The sequence below is a fragment of the Coturnix japonica genome, chromosome 3 (assembly GCF_054131305.1).
Source record: "Coturnix japonica strain WE chromosome 3, WE-NBRP24, whole genome shotgun sequence".
In the NCBI taxonomy this organism is placed as follows: Eukaryota; Metazoa; Chordata; class Aves; order Galliformes; family Phasianidae; genus Coturnix; species Coturnix japonica.
The window spans coordinates 83,850,463-83,872,912 of NC_140665.1; the positions used below are offsets into that span (position 1 = coordinate 83,850,463).

At 45.7% G+C, this 22,450-nt stretch overlaps 1 protein-coding gene across 1 annotated transcript; it reads left to right on the plus strand.

Moving 5' to 3' along the window:
- The first annotated feature begins 4,630 nt into the window (after positions 1-4,630).
- Positions 4,631-8,333, plus strand: LOC107312142 (uncharacterized). Its single transcript, XM_085543893.1, has 8 exons — positions 4,631-4,811; positions 4,993-5,112; positions 5,639-5,762; positions 6,090-6,176; positions 6,263-6,367; positions 6,679-6,818; positions 6,996-7,063; positions 7,558-8,333. Exons 1-8 carry the CDS (start codon positions 4,758-4,760, stop codon positions 7,676-7,678), a joined length of 819 nt encoding a protein of 272 aa, XP_085400019.1. The 5' UTR covers positions 4,631-4,757; the 3' UTR covers positions 7,679-8,333.
- Positions 8,334-22,450: the final 14,117 nt, after the last annotated feature.

Below are 22,450 nucleotides of genomic sequence, written 5' to 3' on the forward strand. Positions count from 1 at the left end.
CCAAATCCCATGGGGGGTTCAGGAGTTTTTATGGATGAATACTGTGTTCTCATGAGAATTTTATTAGAGCTCGTAGACTTGAGAATGACTAGCAAGAGAATTTATGAGGTTACATGGGAACTATCACATCTTTCATTCCAACACCCGATGAGTTTATAAAATGCAACTTTTCTTAAATTGTTATTAAATAGAAGAGTTCCAATCCAACTTTAATAAAACATCTAAGGTTATCAATGATTTCCCAGCAGTGAGAACAGCAGGTTAATTCTACTAGCTTTCCTGTGTTCGTTTTTATCCTAGGTTAGAAATTCAGGTAAAAGGTTTGATTATTTTCTTTAAAAAGGCAACAGAGGTCATAATTTACTTAAGTGCATCAAAGACTGCTAGTCAAGATGGATAATAGGAAAAGCGAATAGTGTCCTCTACATATTTGTTTAGGCTCTGTACTGTTTACTCTTTTGGATACTCTCTAAAATTCCTCTTGCTCTTTTGTTTAAATTTAGAACCATGTTTGTAGTTTGAAGTTCTGTAGTTGCTCATTATCCCACTTGAAATTAAACTCAAAACGTTATTTTGCATCATGCAGTTCAGCTGGAAAGCTGCCCAAGCCAAGAACAGAGGTCTGTGGTGGTGAACTGCAGAGGAAGTGGTCTAAGCAAGACTCCCTTCTGGGGATATTCCAACATTTCATTATATTGTGTGTACTAATGAGTAGAGCAAAGGACTGAGAGCCAGGAAGAGCAGAGTTTTAATCAAATGACTCATGATATGGCCTTCAGCATAATATGTGACCTTGTAATTCAGCCATTTTAGTTATAACAATGGGTAAAAATAGGGGCTCGGTGAGGAGTGCAGGCAAATATATAGATGTGCCTGTTTCAGCTGCATTCATGGCCTGCAGATATTTTTTCCTCAACTTTGGATTTGACAGCACTGGAAGAGAGAGGATCTCCCTTCAGCTGTTCCAGGGAAGCTCACATCCATGTTTGTCTGTGTTCTTCCTTGAACAAGAGCTTTTTAAGCTGTCATTTAAATGGACAGGACTTTGCTCAGTCTAATTCACCAGAGAGGGAACAAATTTAGGGATCGGGCCTTAGGTAGAGCAGGCACGAGAACACAGATTTTGCATGGTGTGTTCAGATCTCATACACTCCTGGTGCACTTTACCCCTCCAGGTAGACACTGGAGCCCCAGAAATGTTGTTTATTTGATACACGAAGTGCATCAAATTTCTGTGTGGTACTGGAAGTGGTGGCTTGGCCAGCATCCCAATCAACTGTGGTTGTTCAAGATGTCACAAGCCTTGTAATAAATCAAGGGTAGATCTTTGGTGCATAGCCAGCTCTGACATAGTTAGGAACAGTCTGCTTCTTCTACTGCTTCCTGCAGCCCCAAATATATGCTCTAATTCTTATATCATTTGCACAGATCCTGTGTCTAGAACTTCACCTGGGGAGATTTTGGCTTTTCAGTGATGTGTGAAAACATTCGCCTCTGAGTTTCTTTTGGTTAAAAGATGTCATTCAAAAGTATCACCAGAAGTTATGTATACTATATCTACATATCCTAAGAGCTCCTCACTTCACCAAATCTGAAACCATCCTTTAATTTCAATCCTACATTTCACATCTAACTGACTTTCCTTCAGGAGTAGGAGGAAAAAATATATGCAGTGTGATTTGACTGCTTACATGGTCAACTTTCATCCTAGAAAGCACTCTTTGGGATGGGAAAGCACAGGGAGCTGAAGTATCCTTGTTTTACGTTTACTGACTTAACAGAACTGCATTTCTATGACAGCTGTTCAGTCATACGGAAAATATAATAAATGTCTTGTGTCTCTGATCTTTACTATCCTGGGGCAGGAAGAAGGGGGCAAGTTAGATACCATACTGCCTTTGTTAAACCAGTCTATGTATTATCAGATATTGGTGCACAATGGGTTGGTGAAGCCTGTTGTACTTCAGAAAGAAAGTATTGCTGGGCTAACATTTCACTGATCCTGTGAAGATTAAAGTGGAGGAAATAACATACAAACATGAACACCAATCATTTAAGTTCTTTAATAAGGGAAAAGGACTATGGTGCTTCTTGAAAACCAAACTGGAAAGTGTGTTTCTTGAAGTTATCGAGGTGACCACATAGATGGATATTTCTATCTTCTTTTTTTTTCTTTCTTCTGTTTTGGTTCATGTAAACACAACAGTCTGAGGCTGGATCATTATTCCTGAAGTTCTGCATCAGTTAATAATAAAATGTAGGAACAATTTCAGATGTCTGTTACGCCAGAAGAGAAAAGGTTTGAAGATACAGGGAGCATATGTTCTCAGCTCCTGGCACTCCTGGTGGAAACTGCATGCTTTTGAGCATCTCATCTCCTCCGCAATAAATAATTAACATATGGGTGATTTTCCATCTCCCTGAAGATATACATCACATCCTGCTTGGTTGTGCACACGGTGCCTAAATGTTCCTATTATGTAACATTTTAATAGTGTAAACAACGACCAATCAATATTAGTTCCGATATTTCCTTCTAAAATATGTGCAAATTTAGTCAGTGGTCCTTGGTGCAATGTCAGGCCTCTAACGGATTAATGAAAACATTCTGGTTTTCTATTATTCTTTAACAAGAACTTGATGTTTGCCTTTTCATCAGCCTGTAGCGTAATACGAGCAGAAACGCTTATTTTGTGTTTTCTAAGCCACCATCAGGTTCTCATTGGTATACATCACAAACAATGCTGTAAACTGTTTGGAATGAGGGAACAACAGTTTGTGTGGGGATTTCTGCTGCCTCTGGCAAATAGAAAATGGTTCCCATCATAACAGATACCCATATGTTATGATGGTTCCCATCATAACAGTACCTCCAGTTATCTGTATCCTCTTCCTGCCAGCCAGTGCCCAAGCAGAGAATGTAGGCACCATATCTTTCCTAAAATTTCTCCACTTCATGCTTTGAGCAATTATTTCAGGCGATAGCGAAAGTATGCATGACAAACATGTTGGCCTGTAAGCTGTGCCTACTGATACATGGGTGTGTGCTGTTATTACTACGTAATACACAACCTGATGTTGTGACAAGAGACACCTCAATTCTCCGTTACTTTACTTCAGATAACCCCACCGGGTGACCCTCGTGTTGATCTCTTAGAATTGGATCTAGGAGGTGTTGGCTGCCTGTGTTTATGATGGAAGAGCAGCAGTGATGTGGGTCTGTGTGAGGTCACTGTCATTGCTGGGGTAGGAGGGTTTGGCCCCCACCTGGCGAGCAGAGCTGGTGCTCTGGTGAGCGTGCTGCGCACAGAGACTGAGCTGTGAGCGTTCGTTGTTAGGGATCATTCTTTGGGAGCCCACTGCAAGCACTGCTGCGGCGTGTGTGTGAGCTGGGCACAGCCCGGACTGACCAGGCCAATAAGGTGAGCTGGGTTTGGTGCTGGGCGGCTGCTGGAAGGAGTCTGAGCAGAACAGCTGGGCTGGGGAGGAGCTCCCAGCTCAATGCAGGCCCTTCCAAGTGGCTGTTTCCAGGGGAAATTGATTCTTTGTGAGACTGTGTCCCATGTTTTGGTGAGGATGATGAACTGCCATTACTGCCCTGTGTGATCCTAGAGTGCAATAGAAAGCACAGCAATAATAACGGGGTATCAAAGTCGTGGGCTGCAGCAGGTGAGGATAAGCCCAGGTGCAGCAGCTGTGGGCACAGAAAAGAAGGAAAAAAGCTGCTGACCATTGGAAGGGATCAGGCAGGCAGGGATCTCCAGTCAGACACCCAAACCTGCACTGCCAACCCATCAACGACGTCTGGGAAGGGTTAGCATGCGCCTGAGCTGCCCTGGGTTGGCCCTGCCATCCCATCAGGTGCTCAATCTCTGCTTCAAACTGTGACTGAGCATTGCTGCTACAGCCCTGCAAAACTGCTGCTGGGCCCCAGCCTTCGTTTCAGACATTAGAAGGGAAGGAGAGCACAGACTTCATGGAGTGCAACCTGTATTTTATTGACCTCAGGATCCAGCCGCCCATTTTTAACAGAACCCCCTGAAGTCCTGGTGAGATCCAGGTGCTGAGCTGGGCCGTGGGCTGTGCAGTGACATCACAAGCACAGTGAGCTCACAAGCGCTGCCTGGGGCAGCGGCTGCCACCAGTGAGTGCCAGAGCCGTGAGTGCTGCGCAGAGTGTGGACACGCTGTGTCAGCCCTCGTCCTGGCTGGCAGTGACGGTGGTGGTGGCTGCTGGTGCTGCCCGCTGTCGCTGACTGTGTTGCCCAGCCATTGCGCTGGTTTCTTAGCTGGAAGGGAGGAGAACTGCAGCTGTGCCCGGGTAAGCCAGAACAGGAGGTTTCTCAAACGTGTGAGTGGTAGCAGTGCATCCACTGCAGCTGCAGCAAGGGTAGATGATGGAGTCCTTCTCATGGCAGGAACAGAGAATGTTTGCTGCAAGGTATATAAGTGCTGATGGGATGGAGCACAGCACTTGCTGGGGAAGTCGTGGCACTTAGACACACGTTGGATCCAGAGCTGGCACAGTTCTTGCAACCAGCTGCTTCCAAGGCATTGCCCTGCTCAAGAGCCCAAACTGCATAAAAAGAAAGCTGGGAAAATGCTTATTCCTCATGATTCTTCCCTTGTAGGCACTTCTTGTAGGATTCCGGTCCGAGAGGACACTTTGGGGATCCAAGCAGTCCGAGCACAACCGTCTCTTTGCAAGAGCAGGGAATTCCTCTGGAGAAAACCCAGACGGGCTCTAAGAACTTCCCCATGTCTCAGCAAAGAGGCGACTGCTACTTCTACTTCTACTCCACCTGCACTAAGGTACGGCTGACTTTCTTCTGCCTGGGTTTTCTTCCATTTCCTCATGTTGAAGAGAAAGGGGTGGAGCAGGGGAGACCTGCAGGTGATGTTACCCTCATAGCGCTGCTAACAGCCTGGGCTAACGGCATGGACACGTTTCAGGCCGTGCTCTTATTTTCCTGTGGTTTCCTTGTGCTTGCAGGGAGACAGCTGTCCCTTCCGCCATTGCGAAGCAGCTCTGGGGAGTGAACGAGTCTGCAGACTATGGATGAAGGGCAGCTGCTCGAGCAGAAACTGCAAGTTCCGACACATGAGGATTGATGTGAGTGTTTGCCTAAAGATGTGCTCTCCGGCTTAGTCTACAACACCACTTTTCATGGCTGTGGTTGGGCTGAATGCACTTCTGCAGGCTGGATACGTTTGCTGTGAAAATCTTAGTGGTTTCTGTTTCTAGAGGGGACTGGGAGGAGGTAAAGAAGGCAGAGGATTCAGTGCCTTAGGTATATCACAGCGGGAGATGTTTGCATTAGGAGCCAAAGGCATTTTCTCCCCAGATGCAAAAAGCTCGCATTGCTCAGCATCCTAAAGCTGCTGGAGCTGGGTGGTAGGAGAGAGCGGCACTGCCCTCCTGCCAGCAGGGCTCGGTTGTGCCCTATCAGGCCTTCTCTGTCCTGGATGTCTTCAGAGCAGTTTGTTCTGGCTGCTTGGAGTAGTGAAAGGAGGGGCAAGAAATGAGGGTACAGAGCTAAGGCTCCACACGATGGTTTCTGATGGCTGTTGGAGCACGGCATCTCCCTGCAGACCTGATGTGCCTGTTTCCATGACCCTTCCTTTCCTTCTCTCTCCAGAAGCAGCGCAGTTTGATTCCCTGCTTCTGGGAGAACCAGCCCGGAGGCTGCCAGAAACCACACTGCGCGTTTCGTCACCTGAAGGAACGCGGTGGGAACGGACCGACCGCACCGCTGAGCCACAGTGAGTGTCCGATGGCGTGAAGCATGAAGGGCTCAATTCTGAATGTCAGTTCTGAGCGGGTGCGGGATGCACGTCACCATTCACTGGGGAGGCGGGGGAGAGTCGTGATAGTGAAATATCAGTCTGTGCTTTGGCTGTCAGAGCAGCGCTGGGCTTTTTCTGGAGTGAGGAAGATGCACTGCAGGTCTGTGCTGACTGCACAGCATTTGGGCAGCGGAAGGCAAATGTAACAAACAGTGCTTGAAAACGTGAAGCTTGTGGTTGACTGTGCTGAGACCTGCCTCCAAAGAGACGTTTGTCAATCATTTCTTGTTTCCTTTCTGCCAGAAGCTGACACAAGTGGCCTTCCTCGAAAGAGCAGCCTTGCAGCAAGTCTGGGGAACCAGGCAGAGGTTGACAAGGCACCAGAGAGAGGTACAGATACCCAACAGGCTCCTGGGCTTGATGCAGTGTTTCTCTACTGAGATCTGACTGTTCTTTCCTGGGACTCTTCTCTGCAGTTGACATCCCAGCTTCCTCTCATGGCCCGGCTGGACAGAAACGCAAACGGTCGGAGGAGGAGAAGGAAAAAGCGGGGGAATTGCCCTGCAAGAAAAGAGTGAAGGGTGAGCACGAGGAGCTCGTTACGGTGCCTCAGAAAAGCAGTGCTGCCACTTTGCATTGCTCTGTATCAGACTTTCCCTTGCCCTGGATTATTCCTGAGTGCAGCTGTTGGGTTTTTTGTTCCTTTTTATCTGTTGTTGGTAGACAGAGATGACTGTGTGCAAAATGCGGCTGAGAATCCCGGACAGGGCAATGTAATTCCACTGGCCAGATGTATTTAACTTTGTGGAAGGGTGGTGGGATTGATAAGAGAACGTGGATCTCTCTTGAGGCACAGCAAGACAGTACCAGCTCTCTCTTCCTTTTACTGTAGGTGGGCGCAGGGTCTCCGTGAGGCCCATCGATTGGAAAACCACCTTCCCCCCAACACGGAGACAAAAACGAAAAGCAGCAGAGATACATCCGTCTGCTGCTGAGGACACGGATGAGCCCCCAGCTAAAAAACTACCCATGGTAAGAGCAGTGGCACAATCAGTAGTGGATGTGGAAGGTTTACATTGCCCTTGATGAAAAGGCAGAAATTCCAAGTGTTCTACAGCTCTTCTGTTTCCCTGGAAGGCAGCAGATGTCTCACAAGGTACTTGTGGAAACTCTGACCCGTGCTTCATACTCTGTCTTGTTTCTTCCTAGGAGATTCTTGCTTCGGTCCCGCCCGAATACACCTTGGTCAGCGTGGAAGTCATAAAACTTCCAAGCAGGTGATGACCACAGCTTTTTCTTCATTAATGCCCTTTTTCCATCAGACAGAAGTTCTTTCTCAGTGGGGGAAAATGGGGTGTTTGAGATGTGTCATGGTGTAATGCAACTAAGGAAGAGGTCATCTGAGATAATTGAAACTGCTTTGTCAAAACCTCTGTTGAGTTCCTCGTGGGGAAAAGTACCTGAGCCAGCAAGCAGGATTTTGCAGAGGATGATTTCTTAACATGTTTACAGTCAAAGCAGTGAGGGTGGCAATGTGTTTCTGCTACAAGGCCCAGCCCCTGTTTGCCAGACTCAAACTGCTCTACCTGAACAGATAAATCCGCACCATGAAAAAGGCACCTGCTGGTTTCCTTACCTCCAAAGGCAGCCGCAGGTTAATCAAATCACCATCCCTATGTGGGTGTGAGGGGCGGGAGGGTCAACTACAGAGCTCAGAGCTGAAAGCACATCTCAGAAATGTCACGTAGATTGTTCTCTTCCTTCCCACAAGTCCGGAACTGCTCCAGGGAAGCCACGCAGACCCCGCGGCACAGCTGGAGGAATCAAACAGTACATCACATTCCTCACAAGCGGCAGAAGAGCAGAAGATGACAACCTTGAAGATCTTCTGATGGAGCTCACAGAAGAAGAACTGGAAGGAGAAACTGATGTGGATGATGAGGATGTGGATGAGCTCCTTCTGGACGTGTCCGACATGACGGCATAACACCATCGCCTGATTATATAGTTTAAAACAACAACAAACAATTAAAACCAACCCTGTTCCTTTCCAGCCCTGCTCCTTTTTGTTGTTACTCTGGGGGCATTTCTGAGACTCTGCACTGAGTCTTAAAGCCGAGTCAAAGCGGTGACAATCAGCACTGACTGCATTCTGTTCTGATTTCCCTGTGGCTCCTGCCCAGAATGAAGTTACTGTCAAAGAAATACTGACTGATGTGAATCCTTACGTTGTGCATGGAACAGCCTACCCAGGGCAGTGGGCACAGCCCTGAGCTGCTGGAGTATGAGGAATGTTTGAACAGCGCTACAGACACTGGGTTTGGATTTGGGGTGTTCCTGAGTGGAGCCAGAATCACAGAATCACAGAATGACCCGGGTTGGAAGGGACCTCAAGGATCATATAGTTCCAACCCCCCAGCCTAGCAGGGCCACCAAACATACACATTTACTAGATCAGGTTGCCCAGGGCCCTGTCCAATAGGATAGGTTCAGGCTATTTCCTCTTAAATCGATTATTCAGCAAAAAATAAAATAAATTAAATGCTATCTAGTTATAAATACAGATATTTATTTCCACCAACATAAACAACCACCTTTACAGTTTCTAACACAAATATACATATTTCCCTTTCCTCTTACCCAAACACAACATCAGCATGTGGCTTAGAATTGGAATGGTCATTGCTATGCATTAATATTGCTGCTATGGAAGCAGTTGCGTATAGTTTGCTGTTAGCATTTGTTCTTAACAAATGCCTGGCGTAGCTGGACACGGCAAGTCTTACGCACATGCTTTCTTAATGCATAGACACTTCTGGTCCTTTTTGCCTTGTGGATTCAGTCAGTAAAAGCCAACAGTGACCAGAGTCCCTCCGCGTTCCCCATAGCACTGAGCCAGCAGCTTACTTTGGGGAGATGTTTCCTGAGTCCCGTGTGTCCTCCTGGAAAGAACTGAGAAGGCTGGGGTGTGTTACTGGCCTCCATCCCGCAGCAAGTGCCCCTCATGGGGCATGCAGATCCCCCACTGAGGGGATCACTGGCACACTTCTCTCCTTCTAAGCAGCCAGATGCCAAGAACCGCAGCTGCTCCGATCCCTTCAGACACCTCATCACCACCAGACCAGCCCAATCCATTCATAAAATGAGTTTAGATCAGGTTTCCCAAAAGCTGAGCATTTCTGTACAGTTCTGTGGGACGATGTGTTTTCACAGCACGTTTCAGCTTTGAAGGTGCTCATCCAAAAATGCAGCTATAAAAGACGTTCTCCCACAGCACTGTAACCATCTCACCTACAGGACTCATCTTCTGTGGAAGGAGGTGAAGGAACAGCCAAACACTATGACCAAAATGAAGCATTTGCTGATAACTGAACTCTGGTGCTGCTTTCCAGTGCAGAAACGACCTTCCTTTGCCTAGAACCCACTCATTCATTTTCTCCTTCAAACTGAATTGTTTTTAGCAGTCTGACGTAAGGCCTCATTCTCACCCAGTAGAGTCTGAGGGCCTAATTTATAGCAACTGATGTACTCTTCACATCACAAATGAAGACATATTGAAATGAAGAAGAATTGAAGCTTGAACATATCCATTTGCTCCAAATTTACTTTTTTCCCCCCAGAGTCATTAATACAGTTAAAAAAATTAAGTCAAATGCATAGATACTGTTTCCTTAAACTCTGCTGCTGGCATCTCGCTAATACTTTTAACTTTGTAATTATCAATACTGCCTTACATTTACATTTGGATCTTCTGTTCCCGACAACAGCAAAAAAAAGAACCTGATGTTTCTCCTTATCAGCCATTAGGAAACACTTAAGGAAATTTAAGAGAGGTAGGTCCACATTCTATTTTGTAGAGAACAACACCAAGAGGTAACTTTGAAGCAGGACAAACAAGCAGTGTCAGGAAACCAATCTACTGATTATCCTTTACAAAACAAGATTACCCAGCTTTGGTAAAAGCAAAAGAAAGGAAAGCTGGACAGCGGACCAACAAGAGCCTTGTGAAATTCAAATAATAAATACAAGAAAGAAAAGCTTCCCACTGACTTGGGACTTCCAGCAGTCTCTCAGTGGCTGCAGAGGAGACGTTAGGCTGTTGCTCACTCATTCCTTTAGTGTCCAAAGCAAACGAGTGCACAACAGCAGCAGTGTGGCATCAAGACGCGGCATCGCCACAATTGAACAATCTCACTTAGCACATAAGCTTTAGAAAACATCGTAACGAATGCCCCTTTCCTCGTTCTTCTCTTCCAACACAATATTGCAGCACTTCTCTTTTTTTTTTTTCCTAAAAACTCGTTTTTATAAAAATTGTTGAATCCAATGAAGGAAAAGTTACAGTTTAAAAAAGTTTGTTATAAAAATGTGTCGTATCAAAATGCCAAGATCTTTAAAGCCATATATACAAAAGGTGTCAGATCTATGAAAATAATTGGACCCAATTATATAACAAAAGTTCATCCAAAAAAAAAAAAAAGTTACAAGATTGCATTGAAATTAATACAAATGAAAGTTAAAAAACAAAAGCAAAGCGACCTTCAGAAAGGTCTTGACCGTAGAAGATTTGCTTCTCTTAAATTTACAAGTCTATAGAACAGTAGAAAACTGTCGCGTGTCTCTCACCATTCTGTGATTCTGTGATTCTGTGATTCTGTGATTCTGTGATTCTGCGATTCTGCGATTCTGTGATTCTGTGACCCAACCCGACCCGACCTGACCCCTGGCCCGGCACGCACCACCCGATCCCGGCGGCGGGGAGCAGAGTCCTGTGAGCTTCGGCAGCGCGGGCTGTGGCCTCATCTAGGAGCAATATTTCTGGAGGAGTCAGGAGTTAGAACCTAATTTTGCAGCCCAACTAGTGATGCCCCAAACGCTTCCAGACCTGAACGCCTCTGCCCAGGGCCTATGAAAATCAGGGCACTCCTGTGCGCCCACATGTAACAGTAGTTTCAATGTAGGTAATGATTCTTTCAAGGTGAAGTGCCTGCGGGTTCCGCAGCAAAAGGGTCGAGGGCCCCATTGAGGCAGGGGTGAAGAGAGAAAAACAGAGAAAACTGGCTGCCCGCTGTGCCCTCGGTCACCCCCCATAGGACCCCACTGTGCTCCAGGCCCTTCACAGCTCCCTTGCCCCACTCTGGACACACTCCGGGGTCTCAGAGTCCCTGATGCTCTGAAAAAACAATAAAGGAAGTTGTCCAAGGAGAGGCTAAAAGAACCTCATCGTGCTGATGTTGTATTCTCATTGGAATACATAACAAACAATGCTGTAAACTGTTTGGAATGAGGGAACAACAGTTTGTGTGGGGATTTCTGCTGCCTCTGGCAAATAGAAAATGGTTCCCATCATAACAGATAGTCGTACCTCCAGTTATCTGTATCCTCTTCATGCCAGCCAGTGCCCAAGCAGAGAAGGTAGGCACCATATCTTTCCTAAAATTTCTCTACTTCGTGCTTTGAGCAATTATTTCAGGTGATAGCGAAAGTATGCATCACAAACATGTTGGCCTGTTGTGCCTACTGATACGTGGGTGTGTGCTGTTATTACTCCATGAAGTTTTCATCCTCTTCTTTGCCAGTTCTGAGGCTAATTCCACCACTGGCACAAAACACAAAGGTTGGTAATAAGTGCTCAGTGTATTAGAGTTAGTTTTAAGTATAGGAAGTTAGATTTTATTGCCATGAGGTGGATAGGAATCCTGGTTTCATTCTGGACTGAAGAGGCTTTAAAACATTTGCACCCGAATGTTAAGGAAAATGCGATAAGGAAAGATTGGCCAATCTGTTTTTGAGACTGATAAAGCCTCGTTAATTCTTGGGCCTTCAAGTGCTCTTTGCTGTTTTAAGTAAGAAATTAAATAAGAAATTATTTGTCTAGTAAGAAATTATTTGACCTTTGTCCCATCTGGCAGTGATGAATCTCTGTCCCAGTCTAAGATTCTGGCACCCTATTCACCCACTCTGTTTTCCCGCTAGTGAGAAAAGTGCTGATTTCTTCCTACCAATCCAAGAATAAAAAAGCTGGAGCAAAGTTCTGGCTGGAAGAAGGGATGCTCCAAGCATCCTTTCAAGTGTGGGAAACCTCCAAAGAAAAAAAGGAATTGAGGAAACTCTTCTAAGAGAATGTTTTCTAAAGTTGTGCTTTTCAATTTGGGTTTGACTTACAAGAATGGAAAAAGGGATCTCCTTTCATTGAGCTAATCGATGTCATGGAATAGCAGAGAAATGTTTTGGAAACACTAGTTTGCCATTTGCCTTCACAGCCAAAGGAGGAAGCCCAAGGGATCCGTTGCTTTCCTGATTGTGGAAAGTGCAGGAGTGCAACTCAAACATGATTTTTCCATCTCCATTTTAATTGTGCTTTGTAGGTTAAGCTTATTTCCATACGGAGCAAAACAGTCAAGAAGTTTGAACCCTAGGTCACGAAAGAAACACACATGGATATTTGCAGAATGCATCTTCTGCTTCAGAGTATCATTTACATCTTTAGATTTCCCATCCTTAGGCCAATTACTCTGCAGAAAGTCAGTTTCATCAAATAGACTTAAAGTTTATAAAATATTCATTAGATACGTTTAAAAATACAGTGTGAGAAAATGTGTTTCTATTGGCAATGCCATGACAGTCATCTATATCTTCAGGCATGTTTTTGTTGGCATTTTCATCTATGTTTGGCCTCATTTTAATGAACTTTTAACTACTAAGTAGTGGTTATCTGGGACACAAGAGTCAAAAGTAGTTAAGATTTCTCAGAGCTAAGGAGAATGGACAGAAGTACTGCTCAGCATTTTACACAGTGAGCTGTGGAACAATGAGCTATAATTATCTCCCGTTAAAAACAGCAAAACAAGGAATATGGCAATCTAGTTATGAAGCTGGCAGCAGTTCAGACGGTTGAGAGAATTAGAAATTATGGAAATTCACTGCCTTATTTTTCCCTTCGTGCCTCTTCTGTGTAAGGTTTTTGATTTGTGTGCAGGTGCTCAAAACTAATTTCCTCTAGAAACTCTGTCTTCCATCCCTTCGTCTTGAATAGCGGTAGCATGATGCATATGGGAGGCTTAAAAATATGTCAGCTATTGTTACGCTAGGCATCAGACAGAGCACCTTAGTAATTACGTACAGTTCAGAGAAGTGTGAAGAACAAGAAAGCATGAACATCACTTTACAGAATTGCAATTAAAATACAAAGATGGCACATGCATGGTTCATCTCACTGACTTGCTGCTAGTTGCTCAGGCTTCTTCCTTAGTGGAGACAGGTTACTCTGCCGATTTATCCCATCAGTCAGAGTGGATGGAATGGGTTATCTGCTGCAGGGGAGCCGAAGGTGAAAATTGCTCCAAACAATTATTCCATTGGTGGTAATGATGAAAACTAGTGTAACTCAAACTCCACACCTTCAGTGACTGATGTCTCAGCAGGCTGGAGAATTCCTAAACAAGTCTATTACATGATTCAATGGCCACCGTATGTTCAAAGGAAAGTGCAGTGTTTATACAAATGTATTTCCCCTTCAGTGAGCTGGGTACACATCTACTTTTGTTATCTCTGTATTGCCACCAACATCCGTATTTTGAGCTTTGTCTCTGATGCACTTTGATGCATTTATCAGGGTTGATGCCCTTTGCTGGGTTCACAAACACAGCTGTAACCAGACAACAGAGGAATTTTACCCCAGGGAGAAAACAGGAGCGTTTGGCATTAAGATGACAGGTCTCTAACTGGACTCTTCTGATTACACCTGTCCCTGACTGCTTCTGTGTGCTTATGCAGAGCAGGTCTGCCCTACAAACACCTTGACTAATAATTGCAATGGTGTCATTGCACCAAGCACTGAGTGCAGTGATGCTGTTTTATGTTTCTTATTACAAGAGCTTCGCAACATTAGGACACAGCACTTCTATTACTTCTTCTAAAACTGAGGTGTAAAGATTTAGATGTGTCAAAATGAGGTTTCCTTTTTGAAAATTACTCTTTCTCTTTCCCTAACTTTGGAAGATTCAACAGGATCATAGTGTTATTTATATGAAAGCATTACCAATATACAGGCATATATGTGTGTACCTACAAGCACAAATACATACATGCATATATATATATATATATATATAGGGGTATTTATGTAAAACCTTGGCAAAGCTGAGCAGCTTTAGCATTTGGCTCAGCAAGAGCAGGAGCTGAGGAAAAAGGCATAAATTCCATGTCCTTGAGAAACTCATGCATCAAGGAGATGATAACGTGAAAAAAAAATATGGAATTTTATAGGAGGGGAATTCAGTATTAAAGCAGAGGTCCGGGAAGAGGGAGATCCATACTCATGTGCTTTCTCCAGCTACTCATTATGAGAGGAAGACAACATTTCCACTGAAGTTGTGCCGCAGGACAGACCATCATTGAAAGGATTCCAGAAAAGAAAAAGCAAGAAGAAAGGCAGGCAGATGTGAAGTGCAGTGACAGTAAGCATGACTTGTTTGGGGAAGAATCTCAGTCAAGGTCTTAAACAAACATATCTTATATGTTTGTTCATTGGAATTAACATGTTGTAGGTAAAACATATCCACCTTATTTAAAAGCAAGGTTTCATCCCTCCTCCATTTTCAGTTTTTAAGATTTAGATGTATCAAACCGATGTGGGACAACAAGCTGATGACAAGCTGTCTAACAAGACAAATGTACAGGCAGAGGGAAAAGGAGAGTTAAAGATAAAACGCCACTTTTCCATGTGTTTGACACCATGCTGAGCTGTGACTTTTTGTTTCTTGCTTTAATCTTTTCTTGGTAACTCATTTGTTATTGTAACTTTGCCTATTTTTTTCTCATTTTCTGTTTTTTTTCCCCTTTATGCTATTTCTTTGTATAAATACAAAATGCACAGCAGCGAGCACTAAAACAAAAACCAACAAGATCAAGATGACTTCAGTTGGATTACAGCAGGGATGAATTTTCTCCCTTGCCATAGTCTGAGCAAAGGAGAGATGAGAGGAGAGGAATGGATTTCTTTAAAGTAATCAAATGCAGACATCTCACATCCACGCAGCTTTTACATCGCCAAGCCCACTGTGTTTAACTGCCCGGTTTCTCTCATTGCTCTCATGGTCAATTCTTTGGTTTTCTTGAGACATGCTTTGAGTTGTGTTGTAGTCATTGAGCTATGGATCTCTTGATACAAGTTACTGATTAGGAAATTAATTCCAGAGGCCTACTTCTCTATGCTTTTACATGTTGCTTTGAAAAGCAGAAATGAAACTTTACCCAAAATGGCACAGAAGCATTATAAACCTGACAGCAGTGAAGTTTCTCAACGTGAAATGAACAACAGCAATGAATTAGGCCCTGAAGTTTAATGAACTGAGCAGGACATGGAGAACAAGTGCCCTTTGTACGCAGGCTGGGAGCCCGTTGCCTTGGCAGTCAGTGGAAAGCAGATCAAAAGGCTGTTTGAAAAGTCGGGCTTTCAGAAGCAAAGATGGGAAACAACATCTTTTTCTTCTTGTTCTGGAGTTGGAAGATAGAGGGGAAAATAGCTATTGTATGGGTAGAGCATTATTTGAATTCTCCCTGCCTACCTCTGTGCACCTGATTAAACAGTCCGCAGTTGAAAGGCTGATGGGGCATCAGGCTTCCTGCATGATAGAAGCCTGATAAAAATCATCACAGCTGGAACATGTAAGAGCACAAAGCTTAGAACAAAACAGATCCCAGGGAGAAAAAGTGAGACAACATGAAAAGAGTCCTGTGGTGGGGCTCTATCTTTCTGGCCTGCTCAGGCTTTAGAGAAAGACCAAGGTAAAAGGCAGAAAAAGCTTTTCAGCAGTGACTCCAAATACACCTGGTATGAGCTGTACACAGCACTAAAGAAGATAATTCCAGCTTCTTCTTTCCTTTAACATGATTTTATACCTCTACACAAGGATGTCAACCCCATGTATACCTCCCCTGTTAGCAGCCTGACCTCAGTTCAAGAGTCTGCCTACCCTCTTCTCAGGTCTCTATAACTCACATCCCAACCAACCTCTTTTCTTCTTTAGGTGGGAACCCTTATCTCACCTCTCTCCACATCTATTTCTCCCTCATCAACTGGTACTTCCCTTGCCCCATACTTTCTCCTGAAGCCAGGCTCTTCAGTAAAAGGGATGGCAATTCAATTTAAGGGGTAGCATATTCATATCTCCACTATAATCTGCTCTGTGTAAAACACATGCAAGTGCTGTATTACTGGGAATGTTGTCAAGACAACTTCTGGTACAGCATTTCTGAGAGATCTGCAATATCACGCAACTTCTAAGGACGTGACTGACCACACTTCCACATTTTCACCACTTCCTCCAAACCCTTTTCTCATTCCTAGAGCATTTTGATTTTTTTTAAAAGCAATTTGAATGTTTACAGTAATTAGGGGAGCATTGAAGTGCGCAGTGAGGTCCTCTTAGCTCTCACATCGCTGGGGACAGCTGTGCTCTGCACTTCCCCAGCATCCGGAGGCTGTCTGAGATGCAGTGCATGGCCACGCTGCCTTCCCTGGGGTCTGCTGCTCTGGTTGAGCTGGGACACCCCATGTGGTTCAGCAGGTCCTTCTTTTCCACACTGCTGGCAGAGCTTGCCCTGTGCGGCATGGGAATATGATTAACTTAGGTTTTCCCTTTTGTGTTTTGCCATTCTGCATCGTGTGGGCCCTGGTCTCTTCCCAGTACCACAATGTCTTACTCTTCCTGGTGCAGCTGAAATCAATGAAATCGATGGAGTGTAAGTGATGATGAGGCCATAATAGAGAAGGTTTGAGAAATGCAGTTATTCTTAAATGCAAGAACAAAGAACGAGGCCAACTAATGATATCCAAGCCAGAATACAAAAGCAGGGGGCAAAAACAGATGGGGAGAAGGGCAGCCCAGAATGGAGCAAAATAAAACAATACAGAGGGCAGGATTGGGGTGAGAGCAAGAAATGCAGTGAGGAAGACTGGGTTACCAGGAAATAACATATGGAGATACACTGGGTGTCTGGCCCAGAGAACTTCAATCCAGAGACTGCGAGGAGGGAAGGGAGCAGAAAGAGGGGAGGCAGCAGAGAGTGGGGAGGCTGGAAACCTCTAGGACAACTGAATGGCAGAGAAACAAAGTTGAAAGCTGAGAGTGTGGGAGGCTGTCAGTTAAAACAAGCACAGAAAAATGCAGTGAAACCGTGTGCTGAATTCGTTTTGTTCAGGCTCATTTTCTCAGCAGCAATGATTACTGCAGCAACCAGCAATGGGGGAGCTCTCAAGGTCATCCCATCCAACTGCCTGCAGAGCAGAGAGCTTTTCAGAGCCACTGATGCCTTTTTATTGGCTTCCCATGGCTTTTAACAGTGACCAAACATAAACCGAGCTATTGGCAACGTGAGTTATGTTCTCTGCATGCAGCAAAGCACATGGAAGATCCTGAAGATGAGGACACTGTGTGGAGGCAAAGCAGGTTTTAGGGTGCAGTAAGCGTGTCAGCTAACACAGAAGTTATAAATGCTGTTGCTTTTTGAGAGGCTTTTACATCTTCCCCATTTATTTGTCCCTCCACAGCTCACTGAGAATCACAGAATCACAGAATTGTAGGGGTTGGAAGGGGCCTCTAGAGATCATCGAGTCCAACCCCCCTGCCAAAGCAGGCTCCCTACACCACGTCACACAGGTAGGCATCCAGGAGGGACATGAAGTGAAGGGAACTCAGGCCCTTCACTGCAACACCAAACCTGGCTCTGCTGTAGCACCTGGTCCTCCACCATGAGAAGAAACAAATCCCTCCCTTTGTTGCCCTGCAGTTTCCTTTGAGCATGGCCGCCCAGACAGCAAAGTGCAAAGCTGTGCAAAGCCGGGATGCTGAACACACCCCAGAATGCTTTGGACGTTCTGGCCCTGCTGCAGGTATTTCCTTTTATCAGTTTGAGAAATGCTGTTAGAATGTAACATAATCCAGCCCCAGTCTCATCACGCATCACTCTGCATGGGAAATTAAGCGCTAGGAATGTTGAAGAGGTCATTAACACCGCAGAGAGCGAGCTGAGGGGAGAAATAAAGCTCGCAGCAACGCAATGACTCCAAGATTTAGTGCAAGTCTGTTGAAAACTGGACAGAAGCAGTTGTCTCCAGGGTACTGGTTAGGCTGCAGTTGGACCTGATGATCTTCAAGGTCTTTTCCAACCTGGGTAATTCTGTGATTCTATCTGAACCTGGGGAGAACCTCACGCCGTGGATATGTCCTGTGCAGAACCTGCAGCTTTGGAAGTGGCAGTGACTTTTGAGGGTGTATCTATATTAGCACACGGTGCATTTTAGAACTTTCCAAAGTAAGACAGAAGCAGAGCTTCCAGCGTGCTTAGCCCAACCATGGCGTAGGGTTTTACTTCTAAAAGCAGGCTCGTAATTACTCTTCCTGCCCTTCTTGTTTGCTTGGGCAATGGAAATTCCTGGATCACAGCATGACATTTAGATGAAGTGCATCAGACGCTGCCCAACATGATCAATCTTTTCTGTGGGAACACTGCTAAATATAACAGCTTCTGTTGTTCTCTTCAGCTGTATATCAAGAAAACAGAGGTGGAGAAAGTCGACCTTACAGAAGGGCAGATCTCTCCCCAAAGCCATGCCCCAAAGGGAGGAGGGCAGGACACCCTGTGTGAGGACACTGAAACACCAAATACAAACCACGCACGTGCTGCAGTTGCTTGGGTGAAGTGCTTTGGCAGCTCTGCTATTGCTTTGAGCAGCCCCCACAGGGTGGAGCAGAGATTGCTTTGGAGGAGATGAAGGAGCCCGGGCCAGCTGTAGCTGCGAGTATCGGGGCTGTCTCGAGTTATCTGAGATCAGCGTGATGCCAAGAGCTTTGTCTGCTGGGCTGTAGCTGGAGGTCAGCTAATCACTGCCCACAGACTTCAGACACCCTCTCCCTAGACTGGACAGCCAAGCAGGGAGAGGAGGAATGCAGGAAGCTTGGCATGGCCTCCAGAGACAGAACAGCCCACGCTGGTGAGCACTCAAAGTAACAGAGGAGATGAAAGGCAGAGTATGAGGACCTCTTCTCCTTTCCTTGGCTTTGCTGAAAGGCAGAAGACCAAGGGAATGTGTAGTTTACTCCTACAGACCCTTGGTGGGTCAGTACATTGAACCCAAGATCCAACTGACAGTCCCACATGGCTGAAGGAGGCATCAACCTCCCTGCTCACACAGTGAGCGCTGATGTCCGGCTGCTCACCACGAGGTGGTGGTAGATGCTCGCGTGTGCCGTTTGCAGAACTATGCTGCAGCGACGGGCATCAAAGGTTCTCTAATGCACTCTGTGTTCATTGCTGCCCACTTTTCTGACTCCTTCCCTGTTCTTACGCTGCGGTTCCTGGGCTCTCACGGCCGTACCCTGCCAGCTCTCCCACTCTCTGTGTGTGGTACTGATGGTTCAGGCCGCACAGCTCCATCCAGCAACAAAACAGACACGCTGCAGGGACTTGGTTAAAACACGACCCACCCTTGATCCATGCCTGGCCCAAACTGCTGATTCCACAGCAATCCTTGTTGGTAAGTGGGAATGGTGCTGACATTTACCCATGGAAGAACTGCAGGGGTCAGCTGGGCCCAAACACTGATGCTGGCTGAGCTGCTGCTGTTGCAAATGAATTCAATCTTAACAAATACCAAACAAGCCTCTCAGCCTGTACAGACTGCTCCTTAGTGTCTGTAGGGAGCTGCTCCTTGGCTCCTCTCAGAGCACAGGTGGTGCCAGGGGCCCTCTGAGCCAGCACAGAGGGATGTGAGACGTGGTAGAACACTGGGGCCTCACAGCTCTGCCTCTCATCACCCACTTGCACAGCACACATATGCAGGCTCCAGCTGTGGCCGCCTGCCTGAGGAGCTGGGGAAGGTGTGGAGACCCCCAAAAAGAGCCCCATGAGCCTGGGGGTACCAGTACGTGCCTGCTGCTGAGCATGCAGCACTGGCACACTGCATAGCTGAGAACCTGCACGCTGCAGACAGCTGAACCATTTTAGTTAAAGGATGTATTCTTCCCCCCTTCATAGTGCCTTGTGTTTCTAAGGCATTTTATAATCAAACTATCACACCTCCCAGGCATAAGTCAGTAATACCAGCCAACCAACCCAGTTCTAGCGCTGACCTCACCTGGATGGCAGGAGGACCTGAACATCACTTTAGAAACACACTGGTGCTTCTGGTGATGGAGGTATGCTCAGGAATTGCTCTCAGAAATTAATGCCCAATGGAGAAAATGCAGCGTTTATTTTACACAAGGGAGAGAGACACACACTGAAGTGCTCTGTACATAGCTTAGCTGCTCTCTGCTTCAGTCCTTTGGTCTACATAAACCTTTATAACCTGATTTAAGTAACCAGCACATGTTGGGATTACCAGGTCTGTCTCCCATGACCGAACTTCCCAATGCAGATGGGAGACTCTCAGCTCTGCCAGCAACAGAAGGGACTTGCTGAAGAGACCTGGTTAAAACCAAGCCCGAACCCAAACCTGGCCCAACCACAGCTGATTCCACATCAGTCCTCCTGTCCAAATTATCCAGAAGGTCAAAGCTGAGGCAGGGTGAAATGCAAGTAACATTTGCAGCCTGTGCTGGGGACAGCCCAACACTGTTTACTTGCACATTCATACATACTTACAGTCCTGTAAGAAAATACTTGTGGCAAAACTTTCCTTTCCAAGTATGTGTTTGCTGACTTTTCTTCAGAGCTCTCATCAAAACTAATTCAGTATGTTCGAGAGCATCCTTTTTCCTTTGCCTAATCATAGGCAGGTTTAACACAAAGGAGAGCCCCTGTTCCCCTTCCAGTATTCTGGCAATCCCCCCTGAAAAGCTGTTTTGGAAGTCCTCCTGTTGGAAGGGGGGGACTTGGAATGGGGCAGAGGAGCAACCTCACTGCTGGGATGGACTTTGTGCAATCTCAGTAGAAAGTCTGTCCCAATTTGGCCAGTTCAGTAAAGCTTTGGAAGAAAACCAGAGCAGCTGTCGCTCAGACATGCTCGGCAGAGCCTGCGAGAGCTTGCCGGGTTCATCCTCCGGTGAGTTCCTTGCTGTGGGACACATTCCAGGGCTGGGGCTGAAGAAGGGCTGTCCTTACCAAATCCCAACATTCGGAGTCAAAGTTGTGGGGACTTCTTTGTTTTATGACTTGTAACCTGCTTGTATCTGGGCTACGGGAAGACATCGGCTGAACTGAACCTGGAGGAGCGGATAATGTGAGCCCTGGCAGAGTGCTGGGAAAGGCAGGAATGTGAGGAGGCTGAGGGGAATCGGAGTGGGAAGGGAAGGGGAAGGCTGCAAGGAGGCTGTGAGACCACGTGCAGGGAAGGATGCAGGGGGCCTCACTTCTTCCTCCCTGTTCTCACTCAGATGGCCTCCCCACACCTTACTGAATGTGCATTAAGTAAGCCTGGTTACAAAGGCAGAATATACATCTCCTGATGCCATTATGGTGAATGTATTTAAAAGCTCCAAAGCTTTGCCAAAAAACCCAGAAGTGCTCATAGGACAACCATGACATGCAATGAAGATACACAATCCGGGAAGTACTTTTGCTCTACCAGGAGTCCCTCTGTACAGGTTGTAGATGTGCTGTGCGTGTTCCTATTGCCTTCTACAGCAGACACTGCCGAGTGAGCGACTGCAGCCACTTGGGATCCCCAGCATGGCAGTGCAGAATGGGGTGTTTTTTAGATATTGCAACTCCTTATATCTGTTGTTATCTTGTCACAGGACAGGAATACAACTGACGCTATCAAGTACATTTTAATACTCTTATTATCAAATTGGACTTCGAAAGACATGAGAGCCAACTAATATAAGGGCAATGCCAATAATGTGTCTCCTAGAATATGGATGTCAATGCTTGCTAAAACATAAGTGAAAAATCTTAACCAGGGAGTATTATGCATACAGAATGAAAAGTAATTTAACTTAATACCTTAAGTTCAAGTTTCAGGCCTGAGAACTCTGCATATACTCTTATTTATGCCTAATGATGTTGAACAGCATTTGATACTTTCTGAGATCATTAAAGTGTTAACTCTCACATCTTGCCAAATGCAAATTCACTTTCCCCTCTCTGTTTCCCCTGTGGTCCCAATTGGATGGAACATCTGCACAGCTATGCACGGCCAGAGGCTTGCTGCATCCAGAAATGCAAAATCACTTTGGCAATTTCAGCCTTCATGGGAGGCTCTAACGAAGATGTGGGAAGGAGGGTCTTGATGCAGCAACTCTGGGATCAAAGCAGGCATAGCAGTGACAAAAGTAGCATCTGCTGGAGCCCTTGAGGTGCCAGGTTTGTTCCAAACAAACCCACTCTAAAAATCACAGAAACAGAGAATCGCTTGGGTTGGAAAAAGCTTTCAAGATCACCAGGTCCTACCATCAGCCTGACCTACTGAGTCCCATCACTACATCACATCCACACTTCTCTTAAATACCTCCAGGGAGGGGGACTCCACTGCCCTGGGCAGCCCGTTCTAAAGCTTGACCACTCTCTCCATAAAGAAATCCTTCCCAATATTCTATGTGAACCTCCTTTAGGACAACTTGAGGCCCTTCTCTGGGTCCTATCACTTGCCATCTGGGAAAAGAGATCAACACCCTCCTAGCTGCAAACTCCATTCAGTAGCTGCAGAATATAACATA